This window comes from Terrapene carolina, unplaced genomic scaffold, assembly GCF_002925995.2.
Source record: "Terrapene carolina triunguis isolate 2854851 unplaced genomic scaffold, T_m_triunguis-2.0 Scaffold84, whole genome shotgun sequence".
NCBI classification, from domain to species: domain Eukaryota; kingdom Metazoa; phylum Chordata; order Testudines; family Emydidae; genus Terrapene; species Terrapene triunguis.
In genome coordinates, this window is record NW_020664435.1 from 3330140 (window position 1) to 3350348 (window position 20209).

At 42.5% G+C, this 20209-nt stretch overlaps 1 protein-coding gene across 2 annotated transcripts in view; it reads left to right on the forward strand.

Moving 5' to 3' along the window:
* The window catches only part of GADL1 (glutamate decarboxylase like 1), an 80039-nt gene that overhangs the window by 39306 nt on the left and 20524 nt on the right, over positions 1-20209 (forward strand). For both annotated transcript variants that reach the window (XM_024212118.3, XM_024212119.3), the window contains exon 13: positions 344-433. In XM_024212118.3, coding sequence (XP_024067886.1) covers positions 344-433 — 90 coding nt within the window. The remainder of the gene's footprint in view (positions 1-343; positions 434-20209) is intronic.

Genomic DNA, 20209 nt, shown 5'->3' on the forward strand with positions numbered 1-20209 from the left:
TGTGTGTGTGTGTGTGTGTGTGTGTGTGTGTGTGTGTGTGTGTGTGTAAAAACTTGAAGACTACCCTTCCCATCCAGTGTGGGGAGGGGGGGGAAAGCAGGGGTGGCATAGGCATTGTAGAGGAGTAAAGGGGGTGAAAAAATATAAAAGTCAGCGTTTGGGGTTTTTTTTTACTATGGCAACTAAACAAAAGCCCCTTCAATCTGATGAGGAGGAGGAGTTTTTGTTTTTTTGATGAAACATTTCTAAAGCTCAAACGTTTTAGCTGAAAATTTTCACAGAAATATAATAAAACTTTTTGACCCACAATCATTGATAAGCAATCCTTTTTTCTCTTACTCAGCCAGAGTATACGAACATTTGCTTTTGGTACATTCCATCAAGCTTAAGAAAAATGGAGGAAGGACCTGAGTTCTGGGAGAAGCTCCATCAGGTGAGTAGTACATGTATGGCTTACTGGTTTATTATGATTATCCCTTCAGCCAGGGAAGAAGGAGAAATAGCTCCTGGATGTGCCCACCATTAACTCATCAATAGAATGTTATTTAATCCTTAGATAGATGTTACTAGGATTTCTAAGTTTATTATGCTCTCTATTTAGACAAGGCTAATTAAGTTTCTTTCTTCTTAATGTAACAAAAGCAGACATTATGCAAGTATTTAGTTTACTATCAAAACTGTTAGCAGATGATGGAGCTGAGAGAAGAGGAACAATATTGTCTGTATCTCTTGTCTAGACAGAGCATTCATTACCTATTTCATACACTTAACATTGTCCTTGGGACTTGTCTTGCATTATCAGTGGATAATGTAAGGGAAGAAGTGCTTAAGAATACATTTCTGATGTTAAGCAACCCATAAAAGGAAGTAGGACTAGAATGGAAAAAAAAAAATAATGGTGAGCCTTTTGGTAACTTTTGTCACTCTTATGGAAAATTACTAACATTTTGAAAATGGACTAAATTCTTTGATCAGAGTAAATTAACTACAGAGGAGCCTACAGTTAAGATTAATTAGAAAAGTAATGGAAACTGTGATATTTGTGTATTATTGAATAAGAAACTCTGCAACAAAGTGAGCCAAGCTGATTGTTGGTGGGTGGCTTGTTCTGCTTTTCCTTTTAACATACGTTAACTAGGCAGTAGAAATGCAAGGTGGAGTGAGGATATGTAAATCCTATACACAGCTAGGAAATCTTTCCTGCAGAGCCCAGCTCTTCTCCCAATGGTGCTCACAACACAAACAGACCCCCTTTGAATTAAAGCAGGATACTTCTGTCTTCGGGGATAAGATCTTCTCTCCCCCAAATATTTTATTGTTAAAAAAAAAAAAAAATGTATACCTAACATTTATACAAGCCCCATAAGCAAAAATGGGTCAGGTACTCAGCTGGTGTAAGTTAGCAGAGCTCCATTGACTGCAATAGAGCTATGCTGTTTTACATCAGCTGAGGATCCGGCCCATGGTCCCTGATCCAAGAAGCTTATAAAGTATGTTAGGTGCTCTATGGCCCCAAGCAGGGTGGGGGCAAAGAGAGGTTTCCATATTCCGTATCGCAAGACGCCGCACGTGTTGGGTTGGATCAGATCATGAGGACCCCTTATCGCAAGATGCTTCCTCTCCCCTCCATACACAACTGTCAATGGCCTCTCACTGTAACAGTGCCTGTGCCCCTCAGGGAGCAAGACTCTGAAAACGGGGCAGGGAGGAGCAAAGAAGAGGGGAGGTGATGGTCCCCCACCTTTCTCTGTGCCCACTTGTGTAGAAGGGCTGGCGCACTAGGGAGGAGGGAAGGGGTAGAGATGGAATAGAGGGACACCTTAGAGCACACGGAGAATGCCTTCCTGAGTCTCCCCAGTGCAGCCCCTGGAGCAGTGCAGCTCCACGCACCACCTATCAGGGCTGTGGTGTAAATACCACAACATATCCCATTCTGTTAGCTTGGTTAAGTTAGCTTTTATAAGGTTGGCATGGGACTCTGCATCCCAATAGAAGGTAGGTTGGAAGAAAGGATTTGAAGGAAGAAAGGGAGTTTCTGTACAAAGGAAGGGAAGAGTGTTTTCCTTCGCCTTCCCAATAATCCAGGGGGCAGCTCTGCGGTTATTTTATTTCTCCATCCCCAACACTGGGAGGGGAGGAGGAGCAGCAAATGTGTGACACAAAGTGCAACAGAGACTCACTGAGAGAGAGAAGCAGAAAAGAATATAGCTGAAAGATTCAAACACCTGGGGGTTAATGTCTTTAACATCAGTATAATTAAGTTCCATGATTCAACATTGTTGATTTAAATAATTTACAATAATTAATCTAATAATTAATAATATACTAATTAGTAAAAAGGTGGAAGAAAAGAGGTAGTAAGGAGTGCAATCCTTGCCAAGAGGCTTAAGACCTAGATAGCTGAAGATTTAAGAGGCTTGTTGCATCATGTCATCGTTATTCAGTGTGGGGATGTATACGATTTCCTTCTTAACTGCTGGCACTTCCTGAATATCTTCATTATTTCACTAAAATGAACATTTAAAAACAATTAATTTACAATATGTCTTTTCATACCATACTTAAACACAGTAATTATTCCATTTAGACAAAGATCAGTCATCTACTTTTTTGATGATCTGCAAGTCTGTGAATAAGTAAGTGAGGGTGTTTGTTAGAAATTCCTTGTGCTGTTCACTGATTTATTACGCTGCGTATTCAGCAATAGAACTCAGAATTATACACTGTTTTCTAAGGTTATTTATGTTTAGTGCTTGTGACAGATGCTAAGCTAACAGCACTGGGACCATATCCTCAGCCTTGCTAAGGTGACTTTGTGCCATTAGAGTGATGCAAAGTAACCTTAAAGCTTCCCTGCACTTTGGCTTTACTCCAGACTTCATGGCCCACGTGGTGCAGGGCATGTGTCAGGACTGGCTGAGGCCATGGTGGGATCTCATTATGATGTCACAGTTATTGTCCTGCACAACCTGTTATCTCTCTCAAAGCATTTTTCCATTTAATGCTTACTGTACATTTGTACAGAATATAAAACTAGAATGCAGGCTCCTATTAAAGCAAAAATCTATGTGTGGGCTGGGAAGGAGGAGGAGGGGGAATGCACTTTCTATACCATTAGAAGCAGACGTGATACTGTCAACAGTAGATATTCATCAGAGTGTATACTGGAGCATTTTAAAGAGCAGAAGACAATGATGGTGGTGGGGGAAAATAAGGTTGTCAGACATTAGTAATGTAGTGGAAATGGGCTTTATTTGGAGCATTCAGCACTGTACCATAAAAGACTAAAATATTTTCAAGATTACAGTAGCAGCTAGAGGTCCCACTGAAAACCAGGGCCCCATTGTGCTAGGACCTGTACACATGAACAATGAGAGAGAGTCCTTGCTCTAAAGAGCTTATATCACCTTAAATGCCTCTTTAGTGCCTGGCATGTAGCACAAACGTCAGAGCAAACTACGGATTCAAACCAAATGCTTTAAACAAGATTCTGAAAAAGTAAAGGAAGATGATAGGAGGGATTTCTTTCTTGGGCTTATAAAAAAATAAGTGGAGCGTCCTGGTAAATGAGAAGCTTTTGTTACAATCAAATAGGAAATAACCGTGGATCTCGGTATGCGTCGCACTGCAAAATAAGGGAAATTGCTTCTAACCTGGAATTGATGCAACTCATTGGATAAAGTGACAAGCCTTGAATAGCTTTGTTAGTACTGTACATGCCCCCTGGTGGTTTTTTCCTGCTCATTCTTTTACGAATGCATTGTAAATAGGTACAATTTAAAACAAAGGGAGCCAATGGAATATAGAGCTAATTAAAGACACGATGAAGAAAGAAAACTGTGGTGCTCCCTACCATGTGGGGGGAAGGGGAAGGGAAAGGAAAGTGGAAATTTAATCCCAGCCCCCTCTACACTTTAAAGGGTATCATTTCGTAACTATAGATATCCATGTGTATTTGTGTTCATAAAGGGGTCAGGTTCTGGCCCCCCCATGGCTCCGTTTGCAGGGCCCCAGCAGCACAGAGGAAGGAAACTGGCTCCATCACTGTAGCTGGGGATTCCTGCTGCATGAGAGAATCCCCACACGGCACTGAAATTGCATAGCTGGTTCCTGGTCATGCCACCCCTGCAGCCTCCTGTCCAGGGATGTGTTGGGGAGGAGCAGGGGTTTGTCAGGGGTGCAGCTGGAGCATGTTGCACTCCAGCTCTGCTCCACTGACCAATGACATTGCCAGCTGGTATAGATTAGAGGAGATTGCAGGCTGCTCCAAACTCTGCTGGGCCTGGGACAAGCATAAAACCAGCACCAAGAAAAGGGAGAAGTAACTTTCTTCTGGTTGATTCCCTATTCTACTGGCCCGTTGGAATCTTTGCTAGAAGAGGATATGGGCCATAATTTTATGTATTCATGTAGGATGAAATTTATCCCAGTGCAGGGAACCAATGGAACATACTAGATGCCATATAAGCCCATAAAGCCGGATTTAAGTGATGTAATTGACCTTGTCGTGGGTCCTTTGCACTGGGGTGAATTTCATCTATATTGTATTTCTAAACAATATGTGTTAGAGCATCATATTCCTGTCACGTCAGTATGGCTTCTATACAAAATTTTAGTTCTGATACTGACCTTTCAGTCTGAACATTTATTTCGATTTTGCCTTTTTGCGTTGGATGCTGTCCTTTATAGGATTTTTTGGTCAAGTTTTGCAAACATTAGTTTGATTATATTTCAATGACCAGAAGGCAAAGCATTTTAGGAGTGTAAGATACTTTTTCTGCATTCGTATGTAGCTGTGCTATAAAACCTGAACCTTGGTGTGTCATTTTCCCCCTTTATCTAGACTAACTCCTTCCCCACTCCTACCCACCTTTGGAGAAAAACATGTTTCTGATTAGGTTGGTAAAAGAGCCTGTCACACGAGCAGTGTTCTGATACATTTATAGACTGAAAAGCTGTCTATCAATGCAGAAATGGAAGTTGCCAAGGCAACTCTATTTCAACCCCCTTACAAGTCTTGTAGTACTAATCAAATACAAATCAAGGGCCCAATTCTGCACACCCAAAATATCCATTGACTGCAATAGGAGTTTTGAGTGGGCAAGAAATGCAGGACCTAGAATAATCTGGACGACTAGATTTGCCCCTTCATTATTTATCTTAGGACAGCAACAAATTAATGGCACAGTTAACAGCTGCTACATGAAACAAGAGGGCACAGTCTTTGCACAGCCAAATGGCCCCTTGGTATCTCTGTGAGTTTTGTCTGCATATGATATGCAGGATTTGGGCTCAGTTTTGTCTCTTTTACCCCATCACTCTCTTGTTATAATACTTTACATTTCCCTTTTCCTCATTAAGAAATTGACTTAAAAAATGTGTACTTTGGGAGAGTAGGTGTTGCAGTCCTGATTCTGTAAACCCTTGTTTACATGAGTAATTCTTAATCTCAGCAAAGCCTCATGGGCTGTAGAATCAGTCTGTGTGAGCCAATGAGTCCCCATATAAGGACTCATCCAACTCCCATTAAAATAAATGGAGAGATTTGCACTGAAATCCACGGGAGTTGGATTGGCCCGATAGTCATAGCTATGATGGATTGGGAGTTGCTCTGTAATAATTTATTAATATTGTTTGTCGGGGTGTTTTCTATATGACTATAATAGTTTAATGCAACTGGAGAATGTCTGCAGAACAGGCAGGAAAGGAAAGAATGGCTCAACATAAGCCACCCCTTCTCTTGACACTTGTTAAGGGACAATGCCAGGACTACTAGCTTTAAAGGGTATGTCTACACGGGCAGAGTTGCATCGCTGGCAGTTACATCACCGCTAAGAGAGCACTGAAGGGAAACCGGTGTTGGGTGTTCACACTGTCAGCTGCGTGCGCAACAGCATGTTCACACTTGCGGCACTTGCAGTGGTATTCGGTGCACTCTGGGCAGCTATCCCACAGAGCATCTCTTCCTCTTCTGCCGCTAAGAGTTGTGGGAAGGAGGAGGGGGTCGCGGGGCATCCTGTGTCCTGTCCCAATGCCCCATGATGCATTGCTTCACATCCCAGCAATCCCTGTGCTTTTGTCTGCATTTGGCACCATCTTTCAACAGTTTGTGTACTGCGCGCTCTGCCTCTTCGGTGTGCAGGAATGGATCCCGCACAGTTGACCAATATGCTGCTTGCTATCACTAACACGTCATGAGTGGCAGTGGAGTTATTCCTTAAACTACAAAGGCAAGAGCAGTTCAACTTTGATCTTGCCACGCGTAGTAGCTATAACACGAGATTGCTTGTGGCATTCACGGAGGTGCTGACCACAGTGGAACGAAAGTTTGGGGCTCGGGAAACAAGCAAGCACAGAGTGGTGGAATCACATTGTCATGGACGTCTGGGATGATGAGCAGTGGCTGCAGAACTTTCGGATGAGGAAAGCCACATTCATGGGACTGTGTGAGGAGCTTGCCCCAGCCTTGTGGTGCAAAGACACGAGAATGAGAGCTGCCCTGTCTTTGGAGAAGCGCTTGGTGATTGCACTGTGGAAGCTGGCTACTCCAGACTGCTACCAATCGGTCTAACCAGTTTGGAGTGGGAAAGTCGACCGTTGGACTCATGTTCATGGAAGTGTGCAGGGCCATTAATCGCATCCTGCTCCGAAAGACCGTGACTCTGGGCAACGTGCGTGACATTGTGGATAGCTTTGCATAAATGGGTTTCCCTGACTGCGGAGAGGGGGGCGCGATAGATGGCATGCATATTCCAGTTCTGGCGCCAGACCACCTAGCCCCCGAGTACATTAATCAGAAGGAGTATTTCTCTATGGCTCTCCAGGCACTTGTGGATCACCGTGGGCATTTCACAGACATTAAAGCAGGCTGGTCCGGAAAGGTGCATGACGCATGCATCTTTCGGAACATTGCCCTGTTCAGGAAGCTTCAAGCCCCTGGTGATCCTGGGAGACCCTACCTACCTCTTAATGCCGTGGCTTATGAAGGGGAACCTTGACAGCAGCAAGGAGTGGTTCAACAGGCTGAGCAAGTGCAGAAAGACTGTTTGAGTGTGATTTTGGCCGTTTGGCTGCCTATATGGGAGGCTGGACCTGGCCAATGACAATATTCCTATACTTATAGCTGCATGCTGTTCGCTCCATAATATTTGTGAAGGGAAGGGTGAAAACTTCACTCAGGGCTGGACCACTGAGGCTCAGCGCCTGGAGGCTGAATTTGAACAGCCAGAGACCAAGGCCATTAGAGGGGCGCAGCGCAGGGCCAGAAGGATCAGGGATGCCTTGAAGCGGCTTTCAGCTTCAAATTGCTGCCAATATTAGTTGCTATGCTCGGGAGTGCGGTGCTTGTAATGCTCGGAGGTGATTGTGATTGGTGCAGACGATGCACTGTGAAGGTTTAAGAAAATTGCCTGTTGCTTTGCAGGGCTCTGTTTGCTTTCAATTAATGGAATAAAGCTTGCTTTCAAACTAAAACAATTCTTTTATTAAAAAACAACAACCAGAGGAGAGAGACAAACAAAAAAAACCCACATCAGCACTGTGGGGGGTGGGAGATGGGAAGGTCCCAGCAGGAGGTGGGGTCCCGGGATGGTTAAAGACTTGTGTATGTCCAGGTATCATATGCAGCCTTGTCCTTTGGAGTACAGTGCAGCAGGTACTGTGCTTCAGCCGGGCTAAACTGCAGAGGGGGGTGGGTGTTGAGTGCAGTGGGTACTGGGAGTCCACAGGGCTGCACTGTGACGGGGCAGGAGTGGAATGCAGACTGGAGCCAGGAGGTTGATAAGAGCCACCGAAGTATCCACAGTGGCCTTTGCAGCGGAGGTGGGGTTGCCACCGAGTATCACGTCCAGCTCTTTGTAGAACCGGCAGCTCGTGAGCGCAGCACCGGAGAGGCGGTTTGCCTCCCGTGCCTTGTGGTAGGCGTTCCGCAGCTCCTTCACTTTGACCCTGCGCTGCAATGTGTCCCGGTCATGGCAGTGTGTCCATAGTGGAGCGCAGCTGGAACTAGATATCCTCCTCTCCCCAAATGCTGATGAGGTCCAGCAGCTCGGCATTGCTCCAAGAGGGGGATCGCCTGGTGCGTGGAGCAGGCATAGTCACCTAGAAAGATGCGCTGAGACCACTGCACGCATCATCGAGCAAACAGGAAGGGGACTTTCAAAATTCCCAAGGAATTTAAGGAGTGAGGCTCACAGTTAGCCACCTGCGGGCAGGGCAGTAGAGGTCAAACCGATGACCAGAGAGGTGAAAACAGACATTGTGGGACACCACCTGGAGGCCAGTTGCAGCGCTGTAATTGACCAGGGTGTCTACACTGGCACGGCAGCGCTGTAGCCCTGGTGCAGAAAGCACTATGCCTCTCATCGGGGTGGTTTTTTTACAGTGCTGCAACTGCTCAGTTTCTGCGCACTAAGTGGCTTGGCAGTGTGTACACCTCGGGAGTTACAGCACAGAAAGCTGCTTTACTGCGCAGAAACTTGCCAGTGTAGAAAAGGCCAAAGATTTTGCCTCCTCTCCAGCTAACCTACAAAACTGGTTTGAATCAGGAGATGAAAAGGCCTGTGAACACAGGAGATCAAAAGACAGGTGGGTCTAAAAAGAAACACTCAAGAAAGTGGAGTAGTTTTTCAGGGTGTCTGAAGAAGTTAAACCTTCCGAGATCACATCATGGGATGAGAAGCCTTTAGGTAAGACGTGTACCTAGATTGTTGTTTGTTTTTAAAATCCTTTCTCTAAGCGCATTCATCATACTCTTAAAATAAACAGTACTTGGTTTAAGAAGGCTGTCTGGTCACTGTAGTTGCCACTGGTTACAGTCTCCCAAAAGGGAGACCTGCAGATGTCTACACTCAGTCATACCTGTTGGGTAAGCCCCAGAGTACTGTAGGCCAGGGCCCAGTCTAGGAGTGGGGGAATTGCAGAATTCCATCCTGTGATAGGCAAGGTACAAGCTCTGACACCTAAGGGGTACACTCAGAGACCAGGAATGGGACAGAGGTTCAGCTAGGCCTCTGACTCTGGCAATAGCCAATATTATGATAAGCAGGATTTGTGCTAAGGTAGGGGTGTGTGTGTGTGTGTGTGTGTGTGTGTGTGTGTTTCTAAACAAACTAGACTGCTATTTCGCTCAGTGATACAATAAGGACAGTATCCTTTGGTATGACAGTTGTTAAAGAAGGTACATTGTTTACTAAGTAGATGAATAAACCTGTGCAATTTAGCCACATATAAATTACTGTTAAGGAACAACACAATAGCATGTATTAGAGAAAATTATAGTAATGTTGTAGTATCTCACTAGATAGGGATCTGCACGCTTTCCTGGTTAACACACTTCTGAAAATAGATTTATTATGTAACTCGGCTGTAAAGGTTAGTGGCTGTGAATTAAAAGACTTAGCAAGGATTTTTTTAAATATCAAAGAAATCTGGTCATTTGAGTGGTAAGATGTAAAAATGGCATATTAGTTTGGCTTCAGTAAATCAAAATTGACTTTTTTTTTATTTACAACACAATTGTGCATATAACCAGGGAATTTAAAATTACAGGTCTTGAGCATTCTTTTGTGCACTAGTATGTAAAAAGCAGTGCTAGGCCAAAGGACAAGTCAGTTTTAAGGTCTGACTACTCTGGAACTACTAGAGCTAGGAACCAATGCTTTATATGTTGAAAACTTGAGTCTCACTTCACAAAAAGTATAATTTGTTAGGCCCTTATCCTGCAAATATTTAAATATATCCTTAATTTCAGTAGGCCTATGCATATGTTTAACTATGTGCATCTGCAAAAGTGTTTGCAAGATTAGTGCATTAATCTCTAATTCATGTTGCTCATGGGACAATGGTTGGCAGCATCCTGTTGGAATTGAGGAGAGTGGTGGGGAGAGGGAAGCGAATTGCTAATCAGAATAATGTGTATGCATTTTTAAGGTGTAATAGAATGCCGTAGACCTGGACTAGAAACACTTTGGACCACTGCAAATGCTTTCAGGACTGGCACACTCCTCTAAGAAATGATCTTGGACCTGTGATCAGAATGAGTGTGCAGGGAGGTCGGGGAGGGGAGGCATGGACATTTGGATATAATCCTCATGTGTTGGGCCTGATCTTGTTTTCACATTAGTCTTTGCTATTCACTTCAATGGAGGCAGGTTCAAGCCATTTGCAGATATAGGGTGAAATTCATCTATGGCTGACTCCTATCCCTGCATGCATGCTTTTACTGATTCATAATATTTGTTTCAAAATAGCTTAATAATAGCAACTCTTGGACATGTTTTGCCATATTCAGCAGCATTGCAGAATCTGTTCGCTATTGCTGTAGAGATGAAATGGAACAAAAATTACATGTTTTTTGCCACAGAGATTCCAGGAGGCTTTCAGGAATTGCTCATCACACTTTTCAAATATAATGATTTTTATCAGACTTATCTAGAATAAACGTTACTGTTCTCAAAACGACGGTGATAGAACTAGGTTAGGAGTAATGGTGACTCTCTAGTGGCACTGAGTTAAAACTCATTTTTTGGAAAAAGATGTTGGATTATTACATCTCCTGCATTTGCCAGCTTCTCTCTGATAAGCATAGTCAACGTCTTACTACTTAATTTATTGTCAACTACTTAAAAAAAAACCCAGAAACTAGGGCTCCCAGGCAGCAGAGGATTTTATGTCTGCAGTATTATTTTGCAGAAAGTAATTTTTTTGTCATTCCTGCCCTATTTACAGTCAAATATCTTCCATTCTGAGGCTTACGTATTAGCCAGTGCATGGTGATACACTCTGCATAATCGGTCAGCTTCAGCTAGTGTGTCTGGATCCCTGACTCCACCCGGCCCCTTTGAACAAACAACATAATTTTTGCTCTGCTTAAACCTGACTACTTACTTTCTATTCCTTCATTCCCTTTTAAAGTTTTAAAATATCAGTTGGTATTTAATATGATCTTTCATGCCTGCTCTAGTGGGTTTTCCACCTCTCCCCCCCCCGGAAAGAGTGGATTCCAAGGCTCAACAAGAGGTTAATTTTGTATTACTTGGCTCTATTTACTTCTGTCCGGTGCTATGCACTTCTTTTATAAAGTGTCATTGTGTTTGTGCACCTCTTCATTATGCAGTGGCTTTCTCCATGCTGTACACACATTAATAACCAATGATGGAAGGAAAAAAGTTTGAGTTGCATGCTGAACTCCAAACTACAGTTTTTTGAATGTGTCATAGATCATGTTTAATAGACTAGGGGTCAAAATGAAACCCAATATGCATCACAGGGGAACTCAATTGAAGCATCCCAAGAATGTCTAAGTATTGGAATCTTGAGGTCGCTAGAAGCTTTATTCATTCAGTGCCCAGATTATACCTGACTAAAGGTCTTTTTTTCCCCTCTTTTAACAAATATAGATCAGATTTTAACACACAGAATTAATGGCTACAGCTTGCATTGTCCCATCTCCAGCCATGCTCATCCCTGACAGCTCAGAGGAAGGAGACTAGATCCTCTGCCCCCAATATTTTGTTGACGGAGAAATCCCTTCCTGGTCGGCTGACGCCCTGAAGCATGAGCTTTTAGGAACATAAGACATAAACCAAAAGTGAGCCCCAGGGATGCTGAGCCCTGCCCCTACTATCACAATGTAACCCCATCATATAATCACACCCATAAATTTGTCCAGCTCTCTTAAAACTAATTAAGTTGTTTGCCCCCATAACTTCTTTTGGGAGGCTGTTCCAGAACACCCCCTGATGGTTAGAAGCCTTCTAATTTCCAGCCTGAATTGGTTCATGGCCAATTTATACCCATTTGTTCTTGTGCCAATGCTGTCCTTTAGCTTAAGTAGCTCTTCACTCTCACTGGTATTTAGTCCTCTCTGATGTATTTATAAAGAGCAATCATATCCCTTCTCAGCCTTCTTTTTGCTAGGCTAAATGAGACTTGGTGTTTTAGTCTGCTTTGATATGAGGCTCTCCATTCCCCTGATAATCCTAGTAGCTCTTCTCTGCACCTGTTCTAGTTCTGAATGTGTTTTTTTTTTTTTTTCTTGAACATGGGTGACTAGAATTGTTTGCAGTATTCATAAGGTCTTATCAGTACCTTGCACAAAGGCTTTATTACTTCTCTGGGTGCTGGGGATTTGAGAAGAGGCACATAGGAAACTGAATGTGTCCTTTGCTCAGCACTTCTGCCTTGACTCCTCGAGAGAGGGAGTCTGGGGGGATATCTGGGGCATGAAACTGGGTCTTCAGATACATATGTCCAATAGTCACAGTCCTGGGTCTGTATAGGCAACATGGCCCCTTTCTCAGTCCAGGAAATCAAAGAGCAGTTACAGAGGGGTTGCAGAGATGCCCAGCTCTCTGCTTGTGGATTGGGGAGTGGATTCCATTCCCCCAACTCTCCTGAAGTCCCCCCACAGAAATTCTGCCTACTGACAAACATGCATGTCTGGAGATGGGAGGGGAAGGGGGGTGAACTTCACTAAGGGAGTTTTTTAAAGAGAATAAGTGAAGAATAAATGCTATCTAGGAAGAGTTTGAATTAAAGAGGCGATTCATGGACAGAGGAGATAAATGCAGGAATGATGATAATTCTGAGTGAACAAATTTTTTGGGGTCAGTGTAGCCCTTATTTTCTGTTCTTGAATTATCTGCAAACAGACTGTGACTTGCCGATTTGTTCACTGTTCACAATTGCTCAACAGATATTTTTTGACGACCAAGCCTGTGGCTTTTTCAACTGTTGGCTGTGATTATTCCTTCTAAAAATTAACATTCAATATTTCAACTGTGAGGGGCTTAAATGTGACTTAAGTGATGCCTGGACCTTGTGTAGCCTCTCTGCACAGGGTAGATTTCATCCACTGTGAAAAAGCAAACATGGCTGAAGCAAAATTGTATTTAGCAGTCACTTAGCTGTTAGTGAATAATTTTCCTCACAAGGAACACAGTGTCTATGTAATACAGATTGCAATGGTCTTTGTTTGCACAGTTTAAAGGCAGTTTCTCTTACTGCTGGTGTGTGGTAATAGGAGCATCTTTGGTTATTTAAAATATTTATGAAGTTACTTAAATGTCAGAAATAATAATTGTTGTAAATCACAATCTTATAAATGAGTAATGAACACTAGGTTGTCTATTGGTATTGGCTTTTTGAACAAACCTTTCTAAAAGAAGAGAGATGTTGTCTCTGGTTACAAACCTTTTCACCATATTAGTGTCGTCATTAATACTGCACTGTAGTGTTCATTCCCATTTATACTGGGGATGTAAAATGTTAACTGGATAAGCAGTAGTCTTACCAGTTAACCGGCCTTAACTGTTAACCCTAGGCCAGCGGGCTGGCCGGCCCCAGTAGCCCTAAGCCGGCCACCCGGTCCGCCAACGCCAGCGGCCCCGCACCGCCTGCCTGGTCCACTGACCCCAGCCACCCTGCACCGCCCGGCCAGAGTGCTGGAGCAGCGCCTCCAGAGCAGCGCTGCCTGGCCGGGGGAAATGGGTTGTGGTGATAAATGGCTGAGTTGGCAGCGGTATTAGTATTTCTTGGGAGAAGAGGGAAGCAGCAGCAATTGCAGGGCTTTCTTGCAATCTGGCTGGATGTGTGGCATCTCAGCTGGGTTGTGGAAATTCATGGCCTCTGTCAACCCTGCAAGCAGGGCCTCTCTTTTGTGAATCTAGTTCTTTTTATAAACAACACTAACCTTGAAATTTCTAAACCAAACCTTATGGAAAATTCCATATCTCTTGCTTGAGCTTTGAAGCATTCTCTCAGTTGCAATTCATTTTGCATGCCAATTAAAAGCTGGTAAAGGACTTAAACAGCTTTAGTGCTTGGGCATTCAATGTGTATCGAAAGCTATGCTGAATCTTAACAGCTAGACTTGTTTTCAGAATGCAGCCATCCTGCTATATAAACAGTACCCCTGTAATGCCACACATGCGTTTTGGGATGAATCCTGCAAAATTCTATTTTAACAAAATATCTGAAGCCATAGCTGGTAGTGAACTTGTAAGACCATTGGGGGGCACCAGAACAACAGGAATAGGTTTGAGCTACTAATTAGCATACACACTGTTAATGTCTGCTGGGTGCAGTCATGCAAAATCGACTCTAAAAAGAAAAAAATATATATTTTCAGTTTTTATATGAATATAATTTTCACCGATGTGTCCACAGTGTGCTGTGTTTTCTGAGGAGACAAGCTGCTGTTATGGAAGATCCTACAGTATGTGTGAATTTTCTCCGACCTTCCAAGGAGCAATTGCTGCTGTCCTTTTTTATAATATGTAATTTTGTGTAGCGTATTACTTAAAAGATTTAGAATAGAAAGTATATATTTACTTTGAATATAGTCATCACTGAGTGGTTGGTCTTCACATAAATGTGAAAGCATGTTTGTAAAGATATACAATCCTATATTCACTTAGCATGTATATCCACTGAGAGAACTGAATCCACAAATGTTTGAGAAACTTAGTATACACTTTTAACTGAAGATATTTGAACTGTCAGTCATACAAGGAAGAAACTACTCAGCCTTTGTGAAGACTTAAAAGGATACATGGAGAGGTCCCTTATGCCCAATTGCTATGTATGGCTTTCAGCCTGGGTAGATGTTTAGCGTCCTGAAAATCCGCGAATATCTGCTTTATATCCGCGGATATCTGCATCTGCAGACGTGATTGCGGTTGTGTTGTTTAACATCTTTGCGGATTGCAGATTGGATGCGGATCCAAATTTTGGTATCCATGCAGGGTTCTATTAGTGAGGTAGGGTGCTGGTGCGGATGCAGATGTGGATATATATAAAAGGTGGAGTGCAGATCATGGGTCGGATACAAGTTAATTATCACAGATGTGAATCCAAATTTTTGTATCCGCCCGGAGCTCTATAGATGTTCTGTAATTATTCCCTTTGTGGCCATGGGAAACTGACATGATATGGCATCTAATAGGGAGAAGGGAGATGAGTACTCCCTGACGTAGGGTATCTGTGGATCAGCAGCTCTGGAAGCTTCTTTTTTATATGGAAAGATATCCGTGTCCGTCTTTGAGCCATTCTTGGCTCACTGCAGGACTGAGGCCTTTTCTGCAACTTCTTGGGATATCCCTTCTCGATTTCTACCAAAGTTTTGGACTATTAAATTGCTATTTAACATTGGTATCTAGCACCATAATACTGTAGGTAAACTTTGTTCCATTTCTCTGTACAAAGCACCATCAGAAGAAGCTGTGCCTTGAAAGAATATACCCCAATTTTCATGTTGAGCCCAGTACATCCCGAGACAGGACTTGAGAGTTTAGTGCATGCTGTGTGAACCCTCATTCAGAGCCGGCATGATCAAAGGAGCTCTTAGGTAATGATTTTGCCATTGAGTCTCAGTGCTTTGATTTAAGGAGTCCCTGGTAACATGTTTTCTGAAGGGAGTGGCCACTGGCCAGAACCTAGACCTCCTTAGCCAACACAGTCCAGGGTTAGCCAAGCTTGCCTGACTCACGTACATCACTGCTAAGCCTAAAGCTGCTAGGGACTGTCCCAGTGAAATTGCTCAGAGTTCCTTTATTAGGTTTGTTGTGTTACTGACCCATCAGCTGTGAGATAGTGTCTCCGATGCACAGATGAGCATTATAGATGATGTGAAGCACAAAAAGGACACACATTTTTTATAGTAAAAACACCCAAAAGAATGGATTTTGTAAGTGAAAAATATCTCAAATAATATATATTTCCAATAGAATTTTGAGCAAACGTATAATGAGCAATGAATGTAGCAAAGAGATACCCAGAAAATAAGCTCATTGCAGAACATCTGGCTTTCATCAGACAACCGTGGCCATTTGGAAATTCCTGCTCTTTCAAGCTTACTCGGTCTTTTGTTGAGGGTTAATTTAAAACGATATAAAGAACAGCTAATTGTACTGTTGCTTAATTCCAAATCAGGAAGTCACTCCCTACATTCATGCAATTCCTTAATTCACTCACTAGATGGAGATCAAAAGCAATCCAAGTTGTGTTAGTCTCCTCTGCTTCCCTAAGCCACCACCGTCACAGCAGAAAATGAAAATACATGATGATATTTTCCCTGCCAAGCTTTTAAACTTTTTTTTTCCATCCCAGAATGATTAATCTTTTTTCCAGAGTCATCTTAGAGAGTAAAGAAGAAGCAAGATGTTTGAAAGATGCTGTGGAATTGGTACATCATTACGTTATTGTTACTGCAATTATCAAGTTATTTGATAAAACCAAGAAAATGCTTCTGCCACTGTCATTACCAGATATCCATGAAATGTCTCATGAATTAAACTGGCATCAGATTAGTATCTTTGCCACAATCAAGGAATTCAAATATGCCAGTTCCTATTTAATTGCAAAAGCCTGAAACCCAGTCTCTGACCATAGAAATCTACTATCGTGATTAAAATATGTAGTGCTAGGTAATAAGAGGAAATGTGACTTTCTGTTCAGAAAGTTTGGGGGTGGATTTTGGTAAGACTCAAATTGAACTGATGAGAAACATTTTATACTGCCAGATCCAAAATTATAAAAACTATCCCTATAATAACTCTCATCTTGAGAGCATTACTAGTTTCTAAGCGAAAAAATGTGAGATGAATTTTAGATTATATAACTGAAAAATGTGTTTATCACAGAGAATCAGCCAAAGATTTTCCTTTTGGTAAAAGCTGGAAAATAACTTTCAGGTTTAGAGCTTGTGGAAGGAGTTCTGTGGGATGAGGGGGAAAGACTAATAAATACTGTCAACAATTGAAAATATCTAGAAAACATCAATGAATACTGTGCATGTGTGATTACAGGAAAACACACAACATTCTGTACTGTAAGATCAAGAGGGCTACCTTATGGCCTCTGCTACGGCCCTGTTGTGCCTCTCGAGAGGAACCATAAAATTCCGCTAAATGGGCAGCTGGGAATTCCCCTTGGAGTGGTTAAGAGTTGGTGTAAACAGCTCTACATAACTTTGATGTGCTGGATATGAGAGTGGGTGTGGCAGTGGCTGAAATGATCCCTGAGAGCATGTTAGTGTGTGCCATTGAACTGTGACTTTTCTGTGCTATTTTAGCAGAATTATTTTCCAGCCATTTTCATGGCAGTTCTTGGGACAGGTGTGTTGGATCATTTTATGTAACTTTGAGCAGTTCTGAGGCTGCTCTAAATTAGGTTGCGTTCTGGTACAGCTGAGGATCTAGTCCAGAAATTTACTGAATGGATGGCATTTACATCTTCAAAATAAACTGAATTATAGTCATAATCCCTGGAAAGGCCAGCAATTAAGGCAAGATTTGTACAGGGAGATCAGTGACATAGGTGAATTGGCTGTGCAGTGTGATAGAGGTAACTGATAAGTATCCACTCACAGATGACTGTAGAATTTAAAAATAAATAAAAGGAAATTGGGATGTGTATACAAAATACTTTAAAGTGGAGATCTATGTATAGGAAATAGTGTCAAGCAAGATTCCAGGCTGCTGAGCATGATATGATTAATACACTAGTTTTTTTTAATTTAATCTGGTTATAATGAAAATCATCTGGGGTTAAAATAACAGTTTGGAGTTTCTAGACTGTTAATAGGAGAGCCTTATTCTGTAGCCACTCTACATGCAGAGTGTCTATGTAATTGCCCCATAGTACTTTGGGTATGGAGAGGTTATGCCATGTAGTAATTGGGTTTTCTAATTGGGAGTCCATCATGGGTCAGATTTACAAAGTTAGGTCTGCACTATTGCATGCTTACATTTGCACGTACAGAGTATATACATTCAAATAGTCTGTGTGCATACATACAGCAGGCACTTGCAGGTGGCCAGCTTGGCAACTGTAATGGATCATTTGTATGCCCCAAATTTTGTAAATCTGGCTGTGGAAATGGAAAGGGAAGTGGGCATGGGCTGCTTACATGTTCCCCTGAGCTGTTCTTCCTGCTAAGAGATGGCCCTCAGACTCAAGTTGACCTGTAAACCTGCTGTTGATTCACTTTGATTATTTTAAGTTAGTGACCTCTGACATGTGAGACTTCTAGAACACCTGAGTTACAGAGCAGCTCATCTGAAACTTCTTGTGTGCCTTTGGTTTTTTTCCCTTGTGCTCTGCACTTGTTTTGCATTTAGGCCTCTTGAGTTTGAAAGGCGCAGTTGTGTGGTGATATGTACGGGGCTACGTGCTCTCCTGCCACAGTCAAAGGCAGAGTGCATGTTACATAAAATGTTCCAAAGCATTCGTTCCAAAAACTGCAATGAAAAAGACCAGGAAATAACTTGCTGGCTAAAATACTACAGGAAAAGTATTAGAAACATCAGTTCATTGCACACATTGGCTGTGCTTCCATGATGCACCAAGTTCCCCCAATCTGTTTGCCCCCCATACCTGCTGGCATTGATTCGATGGATTAGTGACTTTGGCCCATGTAGTGTGTTCCACAGTCTGCGAGCAGCAGGCTAATATGGGCAATAGCTGCACTGACTTGTGGAATTTCCATATCTTGCTTTCAGTTGTGGGGGAAGCACATAGAGTCTGGCTCTGTGAAGCTGACTTCTCCCACCTGGAGTCTTTGCTCAGCCTGTTTGAAGAGTCTTGAAGGTATAGTGCAGCATACATATTAATGGGAAAATGCTGCTACGAGTCAGTGTGGCCCAACAGATAAGGCATTGGCTTGGCAACTGGGTGCCCTAGGTTTTGTTCCCAGCTCTGACGCTGAATTGTATTTGACTGTGGGCAACTTAACCTCTATGTGCCTTAGTTTCCCCATCTGCATAAAATGGGGATTAAAAAGCACATTTGTAACGTCTTTTGGGAACTACAAATGAAAAGCACTATAACGTGGACCAAGTACTCAATTTTCACCTGTGCTAGGGACTTGCTGCCTTTTTTTGGGAAGCAGCTTCCTATCCATATGTCCACCCCCAACCCCTCCATAGTGCATAAAAAGTAGCATAATCTGGTTCCAAGAGTTTTAAGATTTAAGTCTTATTAGAGAGAGCTTGACAATGGTGTAAATGCATGGCTATGCTGCTGCTGGGGTTTAGGGTGACCAGATGTCCCGATTTTATAGGAACAGTCCTGATATTCGGGGCTTTTTCTTATATTGGCATCTATTATCCCCCACCCCCGTCCTGATTTTTCACACTTTCTATCTGATCACCCTACTGGGGTTTGAATGGAAGGGTCATCTGCAGTAGTACAAAGGGGGAACGCAAATCAGAGGACCCAATAAAATGTACAAATATAAAATTATAGTAGCAAAAATAAGTATCTTCATCTCCTAGCATTTAGATTAATTATCAGAAGCCTATGCAATAGTAATAAATATTGGCACAGAACTTATGAGTACACTGAATGTAATTAGTGTAATTAGGATGGATTTTATAATACACGGATTAACATCTGTTAGAGTCCGATATCAAGATTCATTGTTGTTTGAATAAATATTGACCTTTTTGCTCTCAGGTCAATTTTTTCACAGCCCTGAGCGAGAGAGTGGCAGCTGCTGGCCAGAAGCCCAGCTCTGAAGGCAAAGGCAGAGCCGCCACCAGCAGCAGCGCGGAAGTAAGGATGGCAAAGTATGGCATTGCCACCCTTACTTCTACACTGCTGCCTTCAGAGCTGGGCTCTTGGTCAGCAGCCACCGCTCTCTGGCCGCCCAGCTCTGAAGGCAGCAACGCAGAAGTAAGGGTGGCAATACTATGATCCCCCACCCCCCCGCCTGCAACTCCCTTTTGGGTCAGGACCCCCAATTTGAGAAATGCTGGTCTTCGCCATGAAATCTGCATAGAATAGGGTAAAAGCACACAAAAGACCAGATTTCATGGCCGGAGACCAGATTTCATGGTCCATGATGCATTTTTAATGGCTGTGAATTTGGTAGGGCCTTTCCTATAATATTTAAGATGGTTATAACCAATAGGAATTCTTCTAAAACATATAGAAATCACTAGAGAATTCTATCCTTTCAGCAGAATATTTAAGCCATTCTACACAATTTAATAAAGAATTGTGGGATTTTCAAACGTGCTCCGTGTTGCTCTGTTCCCACAAGTCAGAGATGAAACTACCATTGCTTCAATGGGAGCATAGTTAGGCCAATGCAGATTCACTGTGAAAATCTCACCCTAAGTCACTGATAAATAGATTGGTTCAAGAACTTTACAGAAAGATTATTGTTCTCTATTAAATTGTACAGAGCTCTTCAATAAAGGAA